General features: G+C 45.2%; 1 protein-coding gene across 1 annotated transcript; it reads left to right on the top strand.

Annotated features, from left to right (window-relative positions):
• The first annotated feature begins 381 nt into the window (after nucleotides 1–381).
• On the top strand, nucleotides 382–1,086 carry LOC123430770 (putative lipid-transfer protein DIR1). Its single transcript, XM_045114608.1, has one exon. The coding sequence runs from the start codon at nucleotides 457–459 to the stop codon at nucleotides 772–774; it is 318 nt and encodes a 105-aa protein (XP_044970543.1). The 5' UTR covers nucleotides 382–456; the 3' UTR covers nucleotides 775–1,086.
• Nucleotides 1,087–21,441: the final 20,355 nt, after the last annotated feature.

The following is a 21,441-nucleotide window of genomic DNA, read 5'->3' as shown; positions in this document are numbered from 1 at the left end:
CAATTTTCAAATGTTACCATGAGCCGTTTTTCTTTTGTAAAAAAATGTTTTTTAAGGATGCAAAAAGCTTGTGGGTGGGAAATCGAAGAGTTACTTTCTATTATTGTGAAGAACTGGTCTCAATTTGCAGCGTATCTTCATCTTGAAATCAGTAGTTCTGCTTCATTACATATCCTTTTTGCCAACTGTGGTAGTCATTATCGTTCAACAGTAAGGTCAAGTGCAGATTGTTTTTGCATGATAAGACGATAGTGCTTCTACGTGTGAGCAGCACTTGACCGCCTAAGTTCTTCCCTGATGCAAAATACACACTTAATGAACACAGAGGCGTGCCCCTATAAATAGAGCCATACACAAAACATTCATCTCACACATTTCCAAAGTAAAACCTAGCTAAGACCAAAGTCTCCTCTAGCAATCCACTAGCTAGATAACACAATAACTGTACCAGCAGCCATGGCAAAGTCACAGGCATTGGCTGCAACACTGTTGCTTGTCATGGTGGTGTCCCTCGCCGCACTAGAGGGTGTTCATGGCGTCTGCGGCATGTCAAATGATGAATTCAAGCTATGCCAGCCTGCAGCAGCTGTGAATAACCCGACAGAGAATCCGTCGGCTGAGTGTTGTGCTGCACTTGGGAAGGCCAATCTATCATGCATTTGCCGCTACAAAGGCATCGCCGGCATATGGCTGAGAATGTACCACATCGACGCAAAGCGCGCCATGGCTCTGCCCGGCAAGTGCGGTCTCACCATGCCCAACAACTGCTCGTGATCGGATGTACTACCCATGAGCATCTAGGAGTCGGTTGCTCTACATCTGCATCGACACTTATATATGCCTAAATAAGTAAAGGAGCACTTGAAAAAACATTGTGCTACTTGGTTTTATTGTTGTTGTGTAATTTGAAAGTGTGATTATCTCATTAAGCTCTGAATAAAATAGTGTATGCATGTTATACTCGAAGTGTAAGGATGGCAAACGTGCCTTGCATGTTGTTCCATGAAATTAATATCTTATATTGATGTCGTTCTTGTCAAGAAGTTGTATGTTTTTTTATCGAACAAGTAAATGTCATCACAACTTCTTTTCCTATTGGCTACACCAAAATAATAATCTGGTAGAGTTATATTAGTGATGTTTTTTGGTCTTTTGCATAATAGTCTATTGGCATACTCATGTAGCCTTTTGACATCTTCATGTATGTATATATATATGTTCGCTTTGGCCTTCTAATAATACAAGTTGCATATTCCTAACATGATACCAGAGCTCTAGGTTTTTTTCGCACGCGTAACTCATGCTTTCAGATCCAAAATTCCTGCGTCGGCTGTCACTTTCCTCTCTATCTCCGGCCGATTGCTCAACTCATTGCCCACCGTTTCCTTGCTAAACCGCTCCAATCTCTCGGTCCATGCGCTTGTCTGCGTTCATCGTGCTCTCCGAGATCGAGCCGCGTTGCAGGTCTCCCGCAAGAGCCAGAGCACTCTCGTCTCCTATATAAGATGCCTATTACTGGCTGCCTACGGTTCAAGCCGCGTCTCACCCGTTTCCAGCGTCGATCGCTGCCACCGGCCGCCTACGGATCAGGTCGCACCACACACGCTTTCGGCCGCCGCTTCCAGCCGTCGGCCGCTGACACGGCTCCGTCGTATCTACTTTTTCAAACTCTTTTGCCCTTGTTTTGGACTCTAATTTGCATGATTTGAATGGAACTAACCCGGACTAACGCTGTTTTCAGCAGAATTGCCATGGTGTTGTTTTTGCGCAGAAATAAAAGTTCTCGGAATGACCTGGAAATTTACGAGGATTTTTTGTGGAATATATAAAAAATACTGGCGCAAGAATCAACCGAAGAAGTGGAGCGTGGAGCTCACAAGCCCACCAGGCGCGCCCCCCTGGCCGCGCCTAACAGGCTTGTGGGGCCCGAGCTCCACCGCCTCCAATTCCAGCTCTATTTAGTCCCTTCCGTCCGGAAAAAAATCAAGGAGAAGTGTTCATCGCGTTTTACGATACGGAGGCGCCACCACCTCTTGTTCTTCCTCTTGAGGGTAGATCTGGAGTCCGTTCTGGCTCCGGAGAGGGGAGATCGTCGCCATCGTCATCGCCAACCTTGCTTCATCGCCAATTCCATGATGCTCTTCACCATTCGTGAGTAATCTCATTGTAGCTTGCTGGACGGTGATGGGTTGGATGAGATCTATCATGTAATCGAGTTAGTTTTGACGGGGATTGATCCCTAGTATCCACTATGTTCTGAGATTGATGTTGCTACTACTTTGCCATGCTTAATGCTTGTCACTAGGGCCCGAGTGCCATGATTTCAGATCTGAACCTATTATGTTCTCATCAATATATGTGTGTTCTTGATCCTATCTTGCAAGTTGTAGTCACCTACTATGTGTTATGACCCGGCAACCCCGGAGTGACAATAGCCGGAACCACTCCCGGAGATGACCATAGTATGAGGAGTTCATGTATTCACCAAGTGTTAATGCGTTGGTCCGGTTCTCTATTAAAAGGAGAACCTTAATATCCCGCAGTTTCCATTAGGACCTCGCTGCTACGGGAGGGATGGACAATAGATATCATGCAAGTTCTTTTCCCTAAGCACGTATGACTACATACGGAATACATGCCTACATTACATTGACGAACTGGAGCTAGTTACACATCTCTCCGTGTTATAACTGTTGCATGATGAATACCATCCGACATAATCATCCATCACCGATCCAATGCCTACGAGTTTTTCCTACTGGTCCTTGCTACGTTACTTTGCCGCTACTGATGTCACTTTGCTGCTACTGCTGTCACTATTGCTACTAGTGACTGTTGCTACTGTTGCTATCATACTACCTTGCTACTGATACTTTGCTGCAGATACTAAATCTTTCAGGTGTGGTTGAATTGACAACTCAACTGCTAATACTTGAGAATATTCTTTGGCTTCCCTTTGTGTCAAATCAACAAATTTGGGTTGAATACTCTACCCTCAAAAACTGTCGTGATCCCTTATACTTGTGGGTTATCAAGACCTTTTTTCTCGCGCCGTTGCCGGGGAAGCATTACAATATTCTCTGAGTCACTTGGGATTTACGTCTGCTGATCACTATGAGGAATCCGAAAGATTCAAAAAGTAAAGTCTTGCCCTCAACTACGAGGACAGGTAAGGAACTGTCATCTAGCTCTGCACTTGATTCACCTTCAGTTATGAGTAAGTTTGCGACACCACCTCCTACTAGAAATTTTGATGTGTCGCATGTGCTTGATGATGCTACTTCTGCTATCCATGATGCTTGTGATGATGCTATGCTTGATACTGCTTTGCCACTAGGTGCATTCCTTGATGATCAAATTGCTAGAGTTGCTGCTAGATGTGATGATACTTCTGAAATTGCTGAGATTATTGAAGTAGAACCTGCTATTTCACTTGTTAGAACTAGCTCTCCTAGATATGAATTGCCTGATATGCCCAAGGGTTATGTTATGGAGGGAGAGAAAGCTGAGGACTTTCTTTCTTGTAAGGGTAGCTATGATGTTGAGAATTTACTGCGAAAGTGGAAAGAAAAATCTTTGAACGCTAGGATGAAATACGACCCGAAGTTTGCTACTTCGCCTATCTTTTTGACCGATAAGGATTATGAATTCTCTGTCGACCCTGAGTTAATTACTCTGGTCGAATCTGATCCTTTTCACGGTTATGAGTCTGAAACGGTTGTAGCACATCTTACCAAACTGCACGATATAGCCACCCTATTCACGAGTGAGGAAAAGATCCGCCACTACTATATCCTTAAGCTGTTTTCTTTCTTGCTAAAGGATGATGCTAAGACTTGGTTCACTTCTCTTGCTCCTGGTTGTGTCCGTAGCCCCTAGGATATGATCTACTACTTCTCAGAGAAATATTTTCCTGCCCATAAGAAGCAAGCTGCCTTGTAGGAAATATATAACTTTGCGCAAGTTGAAGAAGAGAGTCTCCCACAAGCTTGGGGGAGGCTTGTCCAGCTGCTGAATGCTTTGCCCGATCACCCTCTTGAGAAGAATGAAATACTTGATGTCTTCTATAATGGACTAACCGATGCTTCTAAGGACCAGCTAGATAGTTATGCCGGTTGTGTTTTTAGGGAACGAACTGTAGAACAAGTTGAGATCCTATTGAATAATATCTTGTGCAATGAGAATGCTTGGACTATTCCCAAACCACCTCCGAAGCCAACTCCTAGGAAAAGAGGTATCCTATTCCTCAGTCCTGAAGATATGCAAGAAGCTAAGAAATCTATGAAAGAGAAAGGCATTAAATCTGAAGATGTCAAAAATCTACCACCTATCGAAGAGATCCATGGTCTTGATAACCCGATACAGGTAGTAGAGGTAAATTCTCTTTGTAGATTCAATGAGAGTGATATTCCTTTTGATAAGCGTGTTAGCTTATGGCTGGATGAATTTGATAACTTTGTTGCCAAACAACAGAGTTTCAATGATTATGTTAGCAGACAATTGGAACAGAATGCTCGTATGCTTAGTCATTTAAGTGCTTGTGTGGACAGAAACGTCAATGATCTTAACCTCTTGAGTAAACATGCCTCTATGGTTACTACTCAAGTAGAACAAGTACTTAAGGCTCAGAATGACTTGCTCAATGAGTTGAATGACAATTCTGACAGATTCGTCACTAGAGGCGGTAGAATGACCCAGGAACCTTTGTATCCTGAGGGTCATCCTAAGAGAATTGAACAAGATTCTCAAGGAGTTAGCGCTGATGCACCTAGTCATCCTAGGAAGAAAAAGAAAGATGATAGGAACTTGCACGCTAGCAACCTGTTGTTGTTACACCTAAGAATCCAAACGATATCGTTGTTCCTAATGCAGAAACACAATCTGGTGATGAACATGAGCCTAATGATAATACCAATAGTGATGTTCATGAAGATGCTCAACCTAGCAATGATAAGGATGTGGAGATTGAACCTGTTGATCTTGATAACCCACAACCTAAGACTAGGAGATATTATAAGAATGACTTCACTGCTAGGAAGCATGGTAAAGAAAGGGAACCATGGGTTCAGAAACCCATGCCCTTTCCTCCCAAACCATCCAAGAAAAAGGATGATGAGGATTTTGAGCGATTTGTTGAAATGATTAGACCTGTCTTTCTGCAAATGCGTTTGATAGATATGCTCAAAATGTCTCCCTATGCCAAGTACATGAAGGATATTGTTACTAATAAGAGGAGGATACCTCAGGTTGAGATTTCCACCATGCTCGCTAGTTACACTTTCAAGGGTGGAACTCCTAAGAAACTAGGTGATCCCGGAGTGCCCACTATACCTTGCTCCATTAAAGGCAACTACGTTAGAACTGCTTTATGCGATCTTGGAGCCGGTGTTAGTGTTATGCCTCTCTCTCTTTATCGTCAACTTGAATTGGATAAGTTGACACCCACTGAAATCTCTCTGCAAATGGCCGACAAATCAACTGCTTTCCACATCGGCATTTGCGAGGATGTGCGTGTTGTGGTTGCTAATGTCACTATCTTAACATACCTTGTTATTCTGGATATTCCCGAGGATGATGCCATGGCGGTCATCCTTGGAAGACCCTTTTTAAACACTGCATGGGGCTGTTGTCAATGGTAATGAGCATATGGTGCACTTTCTGAAGAAACAATATCGAGTACACTGCATCAATGCTATTGAAAAAACTTCATCGATTCTTATTGGGAGCTTTGAATGCCCTATACCTACTGTCAAGATGAAGTATGATTTGCTTGTTGGGGATATGCACATCCCCATTGAGGTAACCTAGTGATTATTCGAAAATTCTCCATTCTTTTTTATGCGATCCGAAAAAGTTTGTCAAGGAGACTTGATCAACCTCATTGACGGATTTCTTTACATGACCATGATACGGATGAATCGAGGAGTCACAAACCTCTGTTCCAAGCTTTCACCTTCGGTTGCTTAGAAGAAAAATGATAGATTTAGCTTTAGTTTTTCCTATTTTCTGCTTTTTGCGTCCCGTAGAAAAGTGTCCCGAAAATAAAAGTTCTCCGAATGCCGTGAAAATCAAGTATGATTTTTTCTGGAATATTTGAGAAATTCTGAGACACAGAGCTAGTCAGGGGGCTGCACCAGTGGGCCACAAGCCCTGGAGGAACGGGCACCCCCCTGGCCGTGCCTACCAGGCTTGTGGGGCCCACGTGTCCCCCTCCACTTATTCTAGTTCCCATCTTCTTCTCCTACCTCCAGAAAAAATCGTTTCGCAGCTCAAACCCGTGTTCTTGCTCTTCTTGCTGTGAATTTCGATCTCCTTGTGCAAAGCCCCATTCACCAAACTGTTTTGGGGAAATTGCTCCTTCGTATGTGACTCCTCCATTGGTCCAATTAGTTTTTGCTCTAGTGCCTTATACGTCGCGTATTTTTGCTGCCTTGGTGACCCTGTTCTTGAGCTTTGCATGCTAATTTTAGTTGGTCCCAAGTAGTTTTGATGCGTGATATGACCTCTAGGCACTTGTAGGAGTAGTTGCCATGAGTTTCGTTGAGCCTTGTTCACTTTTCATAGAGTCACTAAAAATTTCAGAAATTTTCAGAGATAGAAAAAGGGAAAGCTGAGGAGGTTCTTAAGAGGCTCTTCAAGCCGTGACCCCAAGGATGATGAACATGAGAAGAAGAAACCCAAGTATCCGGTCCCCCGAGTTGCAGAAGTTTGAGCGTGCGAGTGGCCAAGTGATGTGTTCCTACGCGCCGTCAGACTTTATGAGGACTTTTACTACTTGGTGAGAACGCGGGCCTTACCGCCTTCGTTGAAGATAAGTGTCTGCAATACCTCCTCCTCACTAATATTTTCGTGCAAATCTTTAATTTCTATCCAAGGAAGAGTCCTCCTATGGTTGAGTTCAAATTATATGATATCCTCCAGCGCATGTCACTTCAGGATTTTTTGCAATATTTGCAAATTACCTTATGTTGGGGATATTCATGAACCTCGTCCACGGGACTTGGAGGCTTTCATAGATACTATTGCTGTAGGAGAGGAGAGAGGAGTGTCTTCCGCTAGAGCTGCTAGCATACATTTTCCCATTCTTTGGTACTTCTCATTATTCGTGGGAAAATGTTTGATTGGCCGCGGGAAAGCTGGGGCCCTTAGCTCCCAGATATTGCGGTCTTGCGGGAAGCCCTTTATAATGACAAAACTTATAGCTTGGGCGTTATAGTAGCTCAAAGGTTGAACACAAACCATTTTAAAGGCGTTGTTTATGGAGGTATCTATGCTACCCGGCTTGCTAGACATTTTGAGATACCTATTAGACTGGACGAGGAAGAAGAGATTCTTCTTCCTGAGAGATATCTAGATTATGATACCATGGTTCGCCATGACTTTCTTGATAAAGATATAAATCAGAGGATGATTTATAACCTGGTATTTAGTCAGGGTACTCGTGAGACTATTACCTTGCCTGCTCCTTTTTTGTTCAGTCTTCATCTAGGCAGGTACATTATTATGCCCTCGGACATCTACGCATATTGGGGCATAGCCCAACCACAGGCGCCCGTGCCCGAACTACCAGCCGAGTACCAAATGCCAGTTTATCAGTGGGAGCCAGAGGAGCTCACACATCAGTGGCATCCTCAGTCTACTTCAGAGTACCCCGGAGATGGTTACTTTCCACCTTGGGAGTAAACCAACTTAGGCCAAAAGCCTAAGCTTGGGGGAGTACGTGTTTCTCACCGACTTTATATTCTTGCACATAATTTCACTTTGTTAGTCGGTGTTCACACTTTGCCAGTGTATCACCCATGCTAGTTTATTTATTTTTCTCGCTTTCTTCTCGTGTGTTTGTCTAGTTTGAGAAAACCCAAAAAGATTTCTCGTTCTTCTTTTGCTTGTTGGGAGCTTTCCCGTGTAAATAGTTTTCTTTTTTCTTTGGGTCAAGGTAGAAGACTATGGTTACAATGTTTAATGGCTCTCGCATGCATATCTGTTTATCTGTCATAGAGCCATATTACTTTGTCTTCTCCTTTGTGTTTGCTCGCAGATTCCAACTTAGTCCAATGCACGAGCACTCTTATTATTGTTCACATCATTCGGTCCTACAAGTGAAAGGCAATAATGACAATATATGATGAAGTGACTGAGCCTGGAAAAGCTAGTATGAACTCGATCTATTTTGTTTTTGTAAATATGACTAGCTCATCGTTCCTGATTCAGCTTTGTTGTGAGAGAAACATGTTTGCAATGACAACTTAGAGATCATAGTTTCTGATGTCATTCTTAATTAGCTAGGAGCTTATAATGGTTTGTCTTGGATGCCAACGTGAATTTTGAGATGATTATGATGTAGTATGATAGGATGGTATCCTCCTTTGAATGATTCAAGTGGCTTGACTTGGCGCATGTTTACGCATGTAGTTGAAACAAAATCAACATAGCCTCTATGATATTCATGTTCATGGTGATTTATGTCCTACTCATGCTTGCACTCAATGTTGGTTAGTCTCAATGCATTTTGATGTCTGTTGTCGCTCTCTAGTTGGTCGCTTCCCAGTCTTTTGCTAAGCCTTCACTTGTACAAAGCGGGAATACTGCTTGTGCATCCACTTCCATAAACCCAAAGTTGTCCCATATGAGTCCACCATACCTACCTATATGCGGTATCTACCTGCCGTTCCAAGTAAATTTGCATGTGCCACTCTCTAAACCTTCAAGAAATAATCTGTTTTGCATGCACGAACCGCTCATGTGGTGACAAGGGGCGATCAATATCTTCCATGCTAGGCGTGTTATCCTCGATATGTGTTTATTCACTATCATTCACGAGAAAGGGGTCGGTAATTGGAATGCCCAGTTCCATGCTCAAATCGAAAAGATAATTGCAAACAAAACTCCCCCTGGATTGATGTTCGTATGGACGGCACCCGAGTATTCGGCTAGTCGTGGAGTGTGATTCATCGGTGGTGGGCGAGTCAAAACTTTACTTTTCTGTTTGGGAACCGCCTATAGTATGTGTAGCATGGAAGATGGTGAAAACTCTTAGTCATTGCGTTGACAATGAAAGCATGCCACCCAAAATTATTTATCTCTGTTTTAAAAGATTGAGCTCTGGCACCTCTGCAAATCAATGTTTCCCTCTGCGAAGGGCCTATCTATTTATGTTTCTGTTGAGTCATCCTCTCCTTATAAAAGCACCAATTAGAGAGCACCTCTGTCATTTTTATGCTTTGCTTTTAACTGATATTGAGTATGACTATAAATGGATCTTCTTTTCCATGAATTACAATGTTCAGTCAGCCCTTGGTCTTTGAAGGTGCTCTGCATTTATGTTTTGCGGTCTCAGAAAGAGCTAGCAAGATACCATCTGTTCACACTGCTTCATGACTATTTTGATTGAAGTGTTGACGTTTGAAACTTATTATTATTGCTCGCTAGTTGATTATGTCATTGATATGAGTTTACCGTGAGACCTAGATGTCATTTGCTTATGTGGTTAGCTTATGATCTTGCTGAAATTCTGGATATGAGTTAGACATAATTGCAACAACAAGATCAAACAGAGTTCGTAAAATTTTTTCTTTTGTCTCTTTCAGTTTCTCAACTGAATTGCTTGAGGACAAGCAAGGCTTTAAGCTTGGGGGAGTTGATACGTCTCCGTCGTATCTACTTTTCCAAACTCTTTTGCCTTTGTTTTGGACTCTAATTTGCATGATTTGAATGGAACTAACCCGGACTAACGCAGTTTTCAGCACAATTTCCATGGTGTTGTTTTTGCGCAGAAATAAAAGTTCTCGGAATGACCTGGAAATTTACGAGGATTTTTTGTGGAATATATAAAAAATACTAGCGCAAGAATCAACCGAAGAAGTGGAGCGTAGAGCCCACAAGCCCACCAGCCCCCCCCCCCCCCGCCGCGCCTAGCACGCTTGTGGGGCCCACGGAGCTCCACCGCCTCCAATTCGAGCTCTATTTAGTTCCTTCCGTCCGGAAAAAATCAAGGAGAAGAGTTCATCGCGTTTTACGATATGGAGGCGCCGCCACCTCATATTCTTCCTCTCGAGGGCAGATCTGGAGTCCGTTCTGGGCTCTGGAGAGGGGAGATCGTCGCCATCGTCATGAACAACCTTCCTTCATCGCCAATTCCATGATGCTCTTCACCATTCGTGAGTAATCTCATCGTAGGCTTGCTGGACGGTGATGGTTTGAATAATATCTATCATGTAATCGAGTTAGTTTTGACGGGGATTGATCCCTAGTATCCACTATGTTCTGAGATTGATGTTGCTACAAATTTGCCATGCTTAATGCTTGTCACTAGGGCCCGGGTGCCATGATTTCAGATCTGAACCTATTATGTTCTCGTCAATATATGTGTGTTCTTGATCCTATCTTGCAAGTTGTAGTCACCTACTATGTGTTATGACCCGGCAACCTCGGAGTGACAATAGCCGGAACCACTCCCGGAGATGACCATAGTATGAGGAGTTCATGTATTCACCAAGTGTTAATGCGTTGGTCCGGTTCTCTATTAAAAGGAGAACCTTAATATCCCATATTTTCCATTAGGACCCCTCTGCCACGGGAGGGATGGACAATAGATGTCATGCAAGTTCTTTTCCCTAAGCACGTATGACTACATACGGAATACATGCCTACATTACATTAACGAACTGGAGCTAGTTACACATCTCTCCGTGTTATAACTGTTGCATGATGAATACCATCCGACATAACCATCCATCTCCGATCCAATGCCTATGAGTTTTTCCTACTAGTCCTTGCTATGTTACTTTGCCGCTACTTCTGTCACTTTGCTGCTACTGCTGTCACTGCTGCTACTGTTACTCTGCTGCTACTGCTGTCACTATTGCTACTAGTTATTGTTGCTACTGTTGCTATCAAACTACCTTGCTACTGATACTTTGCTGCAGATACTAAATCTTTCAGGTGTGGTTGAATTTAAAACTCAACTGCTAATACTTGAGAATATACTTTGGCTTCCTCTTGTGTCGAATCAACAAATTTGGGTTGAATACTCTACCCTCGAAAACTATCACGATCCCCTATACTTGTGGGTTATCAGCTGCCTCCGCTTTCGGCCACCGCTTTCCATCGTCGTCTGCTGTTGTTGCTCGCCTCTGGATCAGGCCACCACTTCTCGTCGCCGTCCGGATCAGGCCATCGCTTCCTTCACTGTTCTGTTGTTGTTCGCCTTCGCTTTCGATTGCCGTCATCCGCTACTGTTGGTCGCCTTCGGATCCGGCGCGCTTCACCCACGTCTTCTTCGAGGCAGGAAAGCCCTGGTCAGCGCATCCGTTCGACTCCAACAAGGTGCTCCCGTTCCACCTGCGAACACATGTGTGCTTCGTTGGTTGGACAATTCGATCGATCTGCTTGCTTGTGCTGCTGGTGGGCTCTTGTTGCCGTCTGATAGTTCTGCTACCACTGCTTTCCTAAAAAAGTTAAAAAAAGTACAATCTTTCGTAGGGTATGCCTCTCCCTCCCCCTTGCCACTACTATCCTAGTCGACATGGTATTTCGAATGTACTTGAGCCTACCTCTAATCGCGATGTTGTTGTTCATCCTGAATGGCAGTTTGTGATGGCAGAGGAGCATGCTTCTCTTGAGCGCACCGACACGTGGGATCTTGTTTCTCTTCCTTTCGATGTTCGTCCCATCACTTGTAAGTGAGTCTACAAGGTTATGACTCACTCCAATGGTTCTCTTGAGCGTTACAAATCTCGTCCTGTGGCTCGTGGCTTTTAGCAAGAGCATGGTCGTGATTACGATGAGACATTTGCTCATGTGGTCCATATGACCACTATCCGCACACTTCTCGATGTGGCCTCTATTCGACATTGGTTTGTTTCTCAGCTTGATGTTAAGAATGTATTTCTTAATGGTGAGTTATGCGAGGAGGTTTATATGCAGCCACCACCCGGGTATTCTGTTCCTGATGGCATGGTATGTCTTCTTCGTCGCTCTCTTTATGGCCTTAAGCAAGCCCCTCGCACCTGGTTTGAGCGTTCTGCCTCTATGGTGACCGCTGCTAGTTTTTCAGCGAGTGCCCATGATCGGGCGATGTTTTCCCACTTTTTAGCTCATGAGTGGACTCTTCTTCCTCTATATGTTGATGACATGATCATCACTTGCGACGATCCTGAGTACATTGCCATTGTCAAGGCCCATCTCAGTGAGCAATTTCTTATGTCCGATCTTTGTCCCATTTGTTACTTTCTTGAGATTGAGGTTTTCTCCAACCCTGATGGCTTTTCCCAAGAAAAGTATATCCATGATCTACTTACGCGTTCAACTCTTAGTGATGAGCACTGTTGAGACTCCTATGGAGTTCAATGTTCACCTGCACGCTTCTGATGGTGAGCCCTTGTCTGATCCGACACGTTATTGTCATCTTGTTGGGAATCTTGACTATCTCACTATCACTCGTCCACATATCTCCTATCCTGGCCATATCTTGAGTCTGTTTATTTCTTCTGCTACTTCGGTACACTATAGTCACCTTCTTCGTGTTCTACCGTATCTTTCATTGTCTCTTCTTTTTCTGTTCTAGCTCCAGGCCAACTCACACGCTACGTCGGCTAGTGATCCTGTCGATCGCCGTTCACTTTTTTGCTTACTATGTTTTTGTTGCGTAACGTAGCATATTCAGATCTTTCTATGGAGAGACCAGCAACGAGAGAGGGGTAAGAGCATCTTCATACCTTTGAAGATCGCTAAGCGGAAGCGTTGCTGGAACGCGGTTGATGGAGTCGTACTCGCAGCGATTCCGATCTAGTGTCGAACTAGGGCACCTCCGCGTTCAACACACGTGCAGCCCGGTGACGTCTCCCGCACCTTGATCCAGCAAGGAGGAGGGAGAGGTTGGGGAAGAACTCTAGCAGCACGACGGCGTGGTGTCGATGGAGAGACGAGGTCTCCCGGCAGGGCTTCGCCAAGCACCGGCAGAGAGGAGGAGGAAGAGGGGCAGGGCCGCGCCGAGAGAGAGGGAAAACCGTGTGTCTCAATGGCCAAAACCCCTCTATATTTATAGGAGGAGGGGAGGGGGTGCGCCACCCCTAGGGTTCCCCCTAGGTGGTGCGGCGGCCACCAGATGGGAGGGGGGCGGCGGCAAGGGTAGGGAAAGGGGGGCGCACCCTAAGTGGGCCTTGGGCCTCACCTGCGCCTAGGGTTTCCCCCTTCCCCCTTTCTCTGGTGCGCATGGGCTGGGTGGGGGCACACCAGCCCACCTAGGTGCTGGTTCCCTTCCCCACTTAGCCCATCTAGCCTCCCGGGGTCGTTGCCCCCCTTCGGTGGTCCCGGTACATTACTGGTGACGCCCGAAACACTTCCGGTGTCCAAAACCATCCGTCCTATATATCAATCTTTACCTCCAGACCATTCCGGAGCTCCTCATCACGTCCGGGATCTCATCCGGGACTCCGAACAACTTTCGGTAACCTCGTATAACAATTCCCTATAACCCTAGCGTCAGCGAACCTTAAGTGTGTTGACCCTACGGGTTCGGGAGACAGGCAGACATGACCGAGACACCTCCCTGGCCAATAACCATCAGCGGGGTCTGGATACCCATGGTGGCTCCCACTTGCTCCACGATGATCTCATCGGATGAACCACGATGTCAAGGATTCAATCAATCCCGTATACGATTCCCTTTGTCTGTCGGTATAGAACTTGCCCGAGATTCGATCGTCGGTATACCTATACCTTGTTCAATCTCGTTACCGGTAAGTCTCTTTACTCGTTCCGTAGCACGTCATCGTGTGACTAACTCCTTAGTCACATTGATCTCATGATGATGTTCTACCGAGTGGGCCCAGAGATACCTCTCCGTCACACGGAGTGACAAATCCCGATCTCGATTCGTACCAACCCAATAGACACTTTCGGAGGTACCCGTAGTGCACCTTTATAGTCACCCAGTTACGTTGTGACGTTTGATACACCCAAAGCACTACTATAGTATCCGGGAGTTGCACAATCTCACGGTCGAAGGAATAGATACTTGACATTAGAAAAGCATTAGCATACGAACAATACGATCTAGTGCTAGGCTTAGGATTGGGTCTTGTCCATCACATCATTCTCCCAATGATGTGATCCCATTATCAATGACATCTAATGCCCATGATCAGGAAACCATGATCATCTATTGACTAACGAGCTAGCCAACTAGAGGCTTTCTAGGGACACATTGTGATCTATTTATTCACACATGTATTACTGTTTCCTGTTAATACAATTATAGCATGAACAATAGACAATTATCATGAACAAGGAAATATGATAATAACCATATTATTATTGCCTCTGAGCATATTTCCAACAGTCTCCCACTTGCACTAGAGTCAATAATCTAGTTACATTGTGATGTATCGAACACCCATAGAATTATGGTGTTGATCATGTTTTGCTCGTGGAAGAGGTTTAGTCAACGGGTCTGCAATATTCAGATCCGTGTGTACTTTACAAATATCTATCATTCCACTCTGGACATGGTCCTGGATGGAGTTGTAGCGGCGTTTGATGTGCTTCGTCTTCCAGTGAAACCTGGGCTCCTTGGCTATGGCAATGGCTCCAGTGTTATCACAGAAGAGTGTCATAGGACCTGACGCGCTTGGAACCACTCCAAGGTCGGTGATGAGCTCCTTCCTCCAAATTCCTTCATGAGCCGCTTCTGAAGCAGCTATGTACTCCGCTTCACATGTAGATGCTGCCACGACTTCTTGCTTGCTGCTGCACCAGCTCACTGCCCCACCATTCAACACATATACGTATCCGGTCTGTGACTTAGAGTCATCCGGATCTGTGTCGAAGCTAGCATCGACGTAACCCTTTACGACGAGCTCTTCGTCACCTCCATAAACGAGAAACATTTCCTTAGTCCTTTTCAGGTACTTAAGGATATTCTTGACCGCGGTCCAGTGTTCCATACCGGGATCACTTTGGTACCTCCCTACCAAACTTATGGCAAGGTTTATATCAGGTCTGGTACACAGCATGGCATACATTAGAGAGCCCACGGCTGAAGCGTAGGGGACAGAACTCATCTTCTCTCTATCTGCTGCCGTGGTCGGCGACTGAGTCTTACTCAATCTCATACCTTGCAAAACTGGCAAGAACCCTTTCTTTGAGTTTTCCATATTGAACTTCTTCAATATCTTGTCAAGGTATGTACTTTGCGAAAGACCTATGAGGCGTCTCGATCTATCTCTATAGATCTTGATGCCTAATATGTATGCAGCTTCTCCAAGGTCCTTCATTGAAAAACTCTTGTTCAAATAGGCCTTTATGCTCTCCAACATCTCTATATTATTCCCCATCAATAATATGTCATCCACATATAGTATGAGGAAAGCTACAGAGCTCCCACTCACTTTCTTGTACAAACAGTCTTCTCCGTAAACCTGTATGAACCCAAACGCTTTAATCACCTCATTAAAGCGAATGTTCCAACTCCGAGATGCTTGCACCAGCCCATAGATGGAGCGCTGGAGCTTGCACACTTTGTTAGCACCCTTAGGATCGACAAAACCTTCTGGTTGCATCATATACAACTCTTCTTTAAGGTTCCCGTTAAGGAACGATGTTTTGACGTCCATTTGCCAAATTTCATAATCATAAAAGGCGGCAATTGCTAACATGATTCGGACTGATTTCAGCTTCGCTACGGGAGAGAAAGTCTCTTCGTAGTCAACTCCTTGAATTTGTCGAAAACCCTTTGCGACAAGTCGAGCTTTGTAAACGGTTACATTACCGTTTGCATCAGTCTTCTTCTTGAAGATCCATTTATTTTCTATGGCTCGCCGGTCATTGGGCAAGTCCACCAAAGTCCATACTTTGTTCTCATACATGGATCCTATCTCGGATTTCATAGCCTCAAGCCATTTGTTGGAATCCGGGCCCGCCATCGCTTCTTCATAGTTTGAAGGTTCACCGTTGTCTAACAACATGATTTCCATCACAGGGTTGCCGTACCACTCTCGTGCGGAGCGTGCCCTTGTGGACCTTCGCGGTTCAGTAGTAACTTGATTCTAAGCTTCATGATCATCCTCATTAACTTCCTCTTCAGTCAGTGTAGGCGCCACATGAACAACTTCCCGCGCTGCGCTACTATCCTGTTCGAGAGGGGGTGTAATTACCTCATCAAGTTCTACCTTCCTCCCACTTACTTCTTTCGAGAGAAACTCTTTCTCTAGAAAGGATCTGTTCTTGGCAACAAAGGTTTTACCTTCGGATCTAAGATAGAAGGTATACCCAATAGTTTCCTTAGGGTATCCTATAAATACGCATTTCTCCGCTTTGGGTTCGAGCTTTTCTGGTTGAAGTTTCTTCACATAAGCATCGCAGCCCCAAACTTTAAGAAACGACAACTTAGGTTTCTTGCCAAACCATAGTTCATACGGTGTCGTCTCAACGGATTTAGACGGTGCCCTATTTAAAGTGAATGCTACAGTTTCTAATGCGTATCCCCAAAATGATAGCGGTAAGTCGGTAAGAGACATCATAGATCGTACCATATCTAATAAAGTGCGATTACGGCGTTCAGACACTCCGTTGCGTTGCGGTGTGCCAGGCGGCGTCAGTTGTGAAACGATTCCACACTTCCTTAGGTGTGTGCCAAACTCGTGACTCAAATATTCTCCTCCACGATCAGATTGTAGACATTTAATTTTTCTGTCACGTTGATTCTCAACCTCACTCTGAAATTCCTTGAACCTTTCAAACATCTCAGATTTGTGTTTCATCAGGTAGATATACCCATACCTACTCAAATCATCGGTGAGAGTGAGAACATAACGATAACCACCGCGAGCTTCAACGTTCATTGGACCACACACATCAGTATGTATTATTTCCAACAAGTCGGTTGCTCTCTCCATTATTCCTGAGAATGGAGTCTTAGTCATCTTGCCCATGAGGCACGGTTCGCATGTGTCAAATGATTCAAAGTCAAGAGACTCTAATAGTCCATCAATATGGAGCTTCTTCATGCGCTTAACGCCGATATGACCAAGGCGGCAGTGCCACAAGTATGTGGGACTGTCATTATCAACTTTACATCTTTTGGTACTCACACTATGAATATGTGTAACATCATGATCGAGATTCATCAAGAATAAACCATTCACCAGCGGAGCATGACCATAAAACATATCACTCATATAAATAGAACAACCATTATTCTCTGACTTAAATGAGTAGCCGTCTCGCATTAAGCAAGACCCTGGTACAATGTTCATGCTTAAAGCTGGTACTAAATAACAATTATTAAGGTTTAAAACTAATCCCGATGGTAGATGTAGAGGTAGCGTGCCGACGGCGATCACATCGACCTTTGAACCATTCCCGACGCGCATCGTCACCTCGTCCTTGGCCAGTCTCCGCTTATTCCGCAGTTCCTGCTTTGAGTTGCAAATGTGAGCAACATCACCGGTATCAAATACCCAGGAGCTACTACGAGCGCTGGTAAGGTACACATCAATAACATGTATATCACATATACCTTTAACGTTGCCGGCCTTCTTGTCCGCTAAGTATTTGGGGCAGTTCCGCTTCCAGTGACCTTTTCCCTTGCAATAGAAGCACTCAGTCTCAGGCTTGGGTCCATTCTTTTTCTTCTTCCCAGCATCTGGCTTACCGGGCGCGGCAACAGCTTTGCCGTCTTTCTTGAAGTTCTTCTTACCCTTGCCTTTCTTGAAACTAGTGGTCTTGTTGACCATCAACACTTGATGCTCTTTCTTGATTTCTACTTCTGCAGACTTGAGCATCGAGTACAACTCGGGAATGGTCTTCTCCATCTCTTGCATGTTGTAGTTAAGCACAAAGCCTTTGTAGCTTGGTGGGAGAGATTGGAGGATTCTGTCAATTATAGCATCATCCGGAAGTTCGACTCCAAGTGAAGTCAGACGACCGTGTAACCCAGACATTTTGAGTATGTGCTCACTGACAGAACTGTTCTCCTCCATCTTACAGCTAAAGAACTTGTCGGAGACTTCATATCTCTCGACACGGGCATGAGTTTGAAAAACTAGGTTCAGCTCCTGGAACATCTCATATGCCCGTTGTTGCTCAAAACGCCTTTGGAGCCCCGTTTCTAAACTGTATAACATGCCACACCTAACCAGAGAGTAGTCATCACTCCGCGTTTGCCAGACGTTCAGAATGTCCTGGGCTGCTGCGGGAGCGGGAGGATCACCTAGCGGCGCATCAAGGACATAAGCCTTTTTAGCTGCTTCAAGGATGAGCTCAAGTTGCGAACCCAGTCCGCATAGTTGCTACCATCATCTTTCACCTTGTTTTTCTCTAGGAATGCGTTGAAATTGAGGTTGACGTTGGCATCTACAATATTTATAAAGACAACTTTTAGACTAAGTTCATGACAATTAAGTTCATTTAATCAAATTAAGTATGAACTCCCACTTAAATCGACATCCCTCTAGTCATCTAAGTGATACATGATCCATGTTGACTAACCCGTGTCCGATCATCACGTGAGACGGACTAGTCACCATGGTGAGCAACTCCATTCTGATCGTATTCAACCATACGACTCATGTTTGACCTTTCGGTCTCTTGTATTCGAGGTCATGTCTGTACATGTTAAGCTCATCAAGTCAACCTAGGTGTTTCGCGTGTGTAAATCTGGCTTACACCCGTTGTATGCGAACGTTAAAATCTATCACACCCGATCATCACGTGGTGCTTCGAGACAACGAACCTTCACAACGGTGCACACTTAGGGGAATACGTTCTCGAAATTTTAAGAGGGATCATCTTATTATGCTACCACCGTTCTAAGCAATAAGATGTAAAACATGATAAACATCACAATGCAATCATATAGTGACATGATATGGCCATTATCATCTTTGCTCTTTCGATCTCCATCTTCAGGCATCGCATGATCATCATCGTCACCGGCGTGACACCATGATCTCCATCATCGTGTCTCCGTGAAGTCGTCACGCCAACTACTACTATAGCTAACCGTTAGCAATGAAGTAAAGGTAGTAAGCACATGGCGTTGCTTCTCATACAATAAATTAAGACAACTCCTATGGCTCCTGCCGGTTGTCATACTCATCGACATGCAAGTCGTGAAACCTATTACAATAACATGATCATCTCATACATCATACATGCAACATCACAACTTTGGCCATATCACATCACATGTCAAACCCTGCAAAAACAAGTTAGACGTCCTCTAATTGTTGTTGCAAGTTTTACGTGGCTGATTTGGGTTTCTAGCAAGAACGCCTTCTTACCTACGTGACAGCCACAACGATGATATGCCAAAGCTATTTACCCTTCATAAGGACCCTTTTCATCAAATCCAATCCGACTAGAGTAGGAGAGACAGACACCCGCTAGCCACCTTTATGCACGGTGTGCATGTCTGTCGGTGGAACCAGTCTCACGTAAGCGTACGTGTAAAGTCGGTCCGGGCCGCTTCATCCCACAATACCGCCGGAAAAGAATAAGACTAGTAGCGGCAAGCAAATTGACAAATCATCGCCCACAACTTTTGTGTTCTACTCGTGCATAGAATCTACGCATAGAAAACCTGGCTCGGATGCCACTGTTGGGTAACGTAGCATAAATTCAAAAATTTCCTACGCATATTCAGATCTTCCTATGGAGAGACCAGCAACGAGAGAGGGGTAAGAGCATCTTCATACCTTTGAAGATCGCTAAGCGGAAGCGTTGCTGGAACGCGGTTGATGGAGTCGTACTCGCAGCGGTTCCGATCTAGTGCCGAACTACGGCACCTCCGCGTTCAACACACGTGCAGCCCGGTGACGTCTCCCGCACCTTGATCCAGCAAGGAGGAGGGAGAGGTTGGGGAAGAACTCCAGCAGCACGACGGTGTGGTGTCGATGGAGAGTCGAGGTCTCCCGGCAGGGCTTCGCCAAGCACCGGCAGAGAGGAGGAGGAAGAGGGGCAGGGCTGCGCCGAGAGAGAGGGAAAACCGTGTGTCTCAATGGCCAAAACCCCTCTATATTTATAGGAGGAGGGGGAGGGGGTGCGCCACCCCTAGGGTTCCCCCTAGGTGGTGCGGCGGCCACCAGATGGGAGGGGGGCGGCGGCCAGGGTAGGGAAAGGGGGGCGCACCCTAGGTGGGCCTTGGGCCTCACCTGCGCCTAGGGTTTCCCCCTTCCCCCTTTCTCTGGTGCGCATGGGCTGGGTAGGGGGCGCACCAGCCCACCTAGGGGCTGGTTCCCTTCCCCACTTAGCCCATCTAGCCTCCCGGGGTCGTTTCCCCCCTTCGGTGGTCCCCCAGGGCCACCTCCGGTGGTCCCGGTGGTCCCGGTACATTACCGGTGACGCCCGAAACACTTCCGGTGTCCAAAACCATCCGTCCTATATATCAATCTTTACCTCCGGACCATTCCGGAGCTCCTCGTGACGTCCGGGATCTCATCCGGGACTCCGAACAACTTTCGGTAACCTCGTATAACAATTCCCTATAACCCTAGCGTCATCGAACCTTAAGTGTGTAGACCCTACGGGTTCGGGAGACAGGCAGACATGACCGAGACACCTCTCTGGCCAATAACCATCAGCGGGCTCTGGATACCCATGGTGGCTCCCACTTGCTCCAGGATGCTCTCATCGGATGAACCACGATGTCAAGGATTCAATCAATCCCGTATACGATTCCCTTTGTCTGTCGGTATAGAACTTGCCCGAGATTCGATCGTCGGTATACCTATACCTTGTTCAATCTCGTTACCGGTAAGTCTCTTTACTCGTTCCGTAGCACGTCATCGTGTGACTAACTCCTTAGTCACATTGAGCTCGTGATGATGTTCTACCGAGTGGGCCCAGAGATACCTCTCCGTCACACGGAGTGACAAATCCCGATCTCGATTCGTACCAACCCAACAGACACTTTCGGAGGTACCCGTAGTGCACCTTTATAGTCACCCAGTTACGTTGTGACGTTTGATACACCCAAAGCACTCCTACGGTATCCGGGAGTTGCACAATCTCACGGTCGAAGGACAAGATACTTGACATTAGAAAAAGCATTAGCATACGAACAATACTATCTAGTGCTAGGCTTAGGATTGGGTCTTGTCCATCATATCATTCTCCCAATGATGTGATCCCGTTATCAATGACATCTAATGCCCATGATCAGGAAACCATGATCATCTATTGACTAACGAGCTAGCCAACTAGAGGCTTGCTAGGGACACATTGTGATCTATTTATTCACACATGTATTACTGTTTCCTGTTAATACAATTATAGCATGAACAATAGTCGATTATCATGAACAAGGAAATATGATAATAACCATATTATTATTGCCTCTAGGGCATATTTCCAACAGTTTTTTTGGTGGTTCACTCATTGCGTGGAAGACGAAGAATCGGACTGTAATTTTCAGTTTCCCTCATTACGAGTATGTCTCTT

This window comes from Hordeum vulgare, chromosome 2H, assembly GCF_904849725.1.
Source record: "Hordeum vulgare subsp. vulgare chromosome 2H, MorexV3_pseudomolecules_assembly, whole genome shotgun sequence".
NCBI lineage: Eukaryota > Viridiplantae > Streptophyta > Magnoliopsida > Poales > Poaceae > Hordeum > Hordeum vulgare.
This window is presented reverse-complemented; position numbering and strand designations above follow the sequence as displayed.

Bases quoted from the DNA above. Each gene is read 5' to 3' on its own strand.
- LOC123430770 (XM_045114608.1), top strand. From the start codon at position 457: ATGGCAAAGTCACAGGCATTGGCTGCAACACTGTTGCTTGTCATGGTG.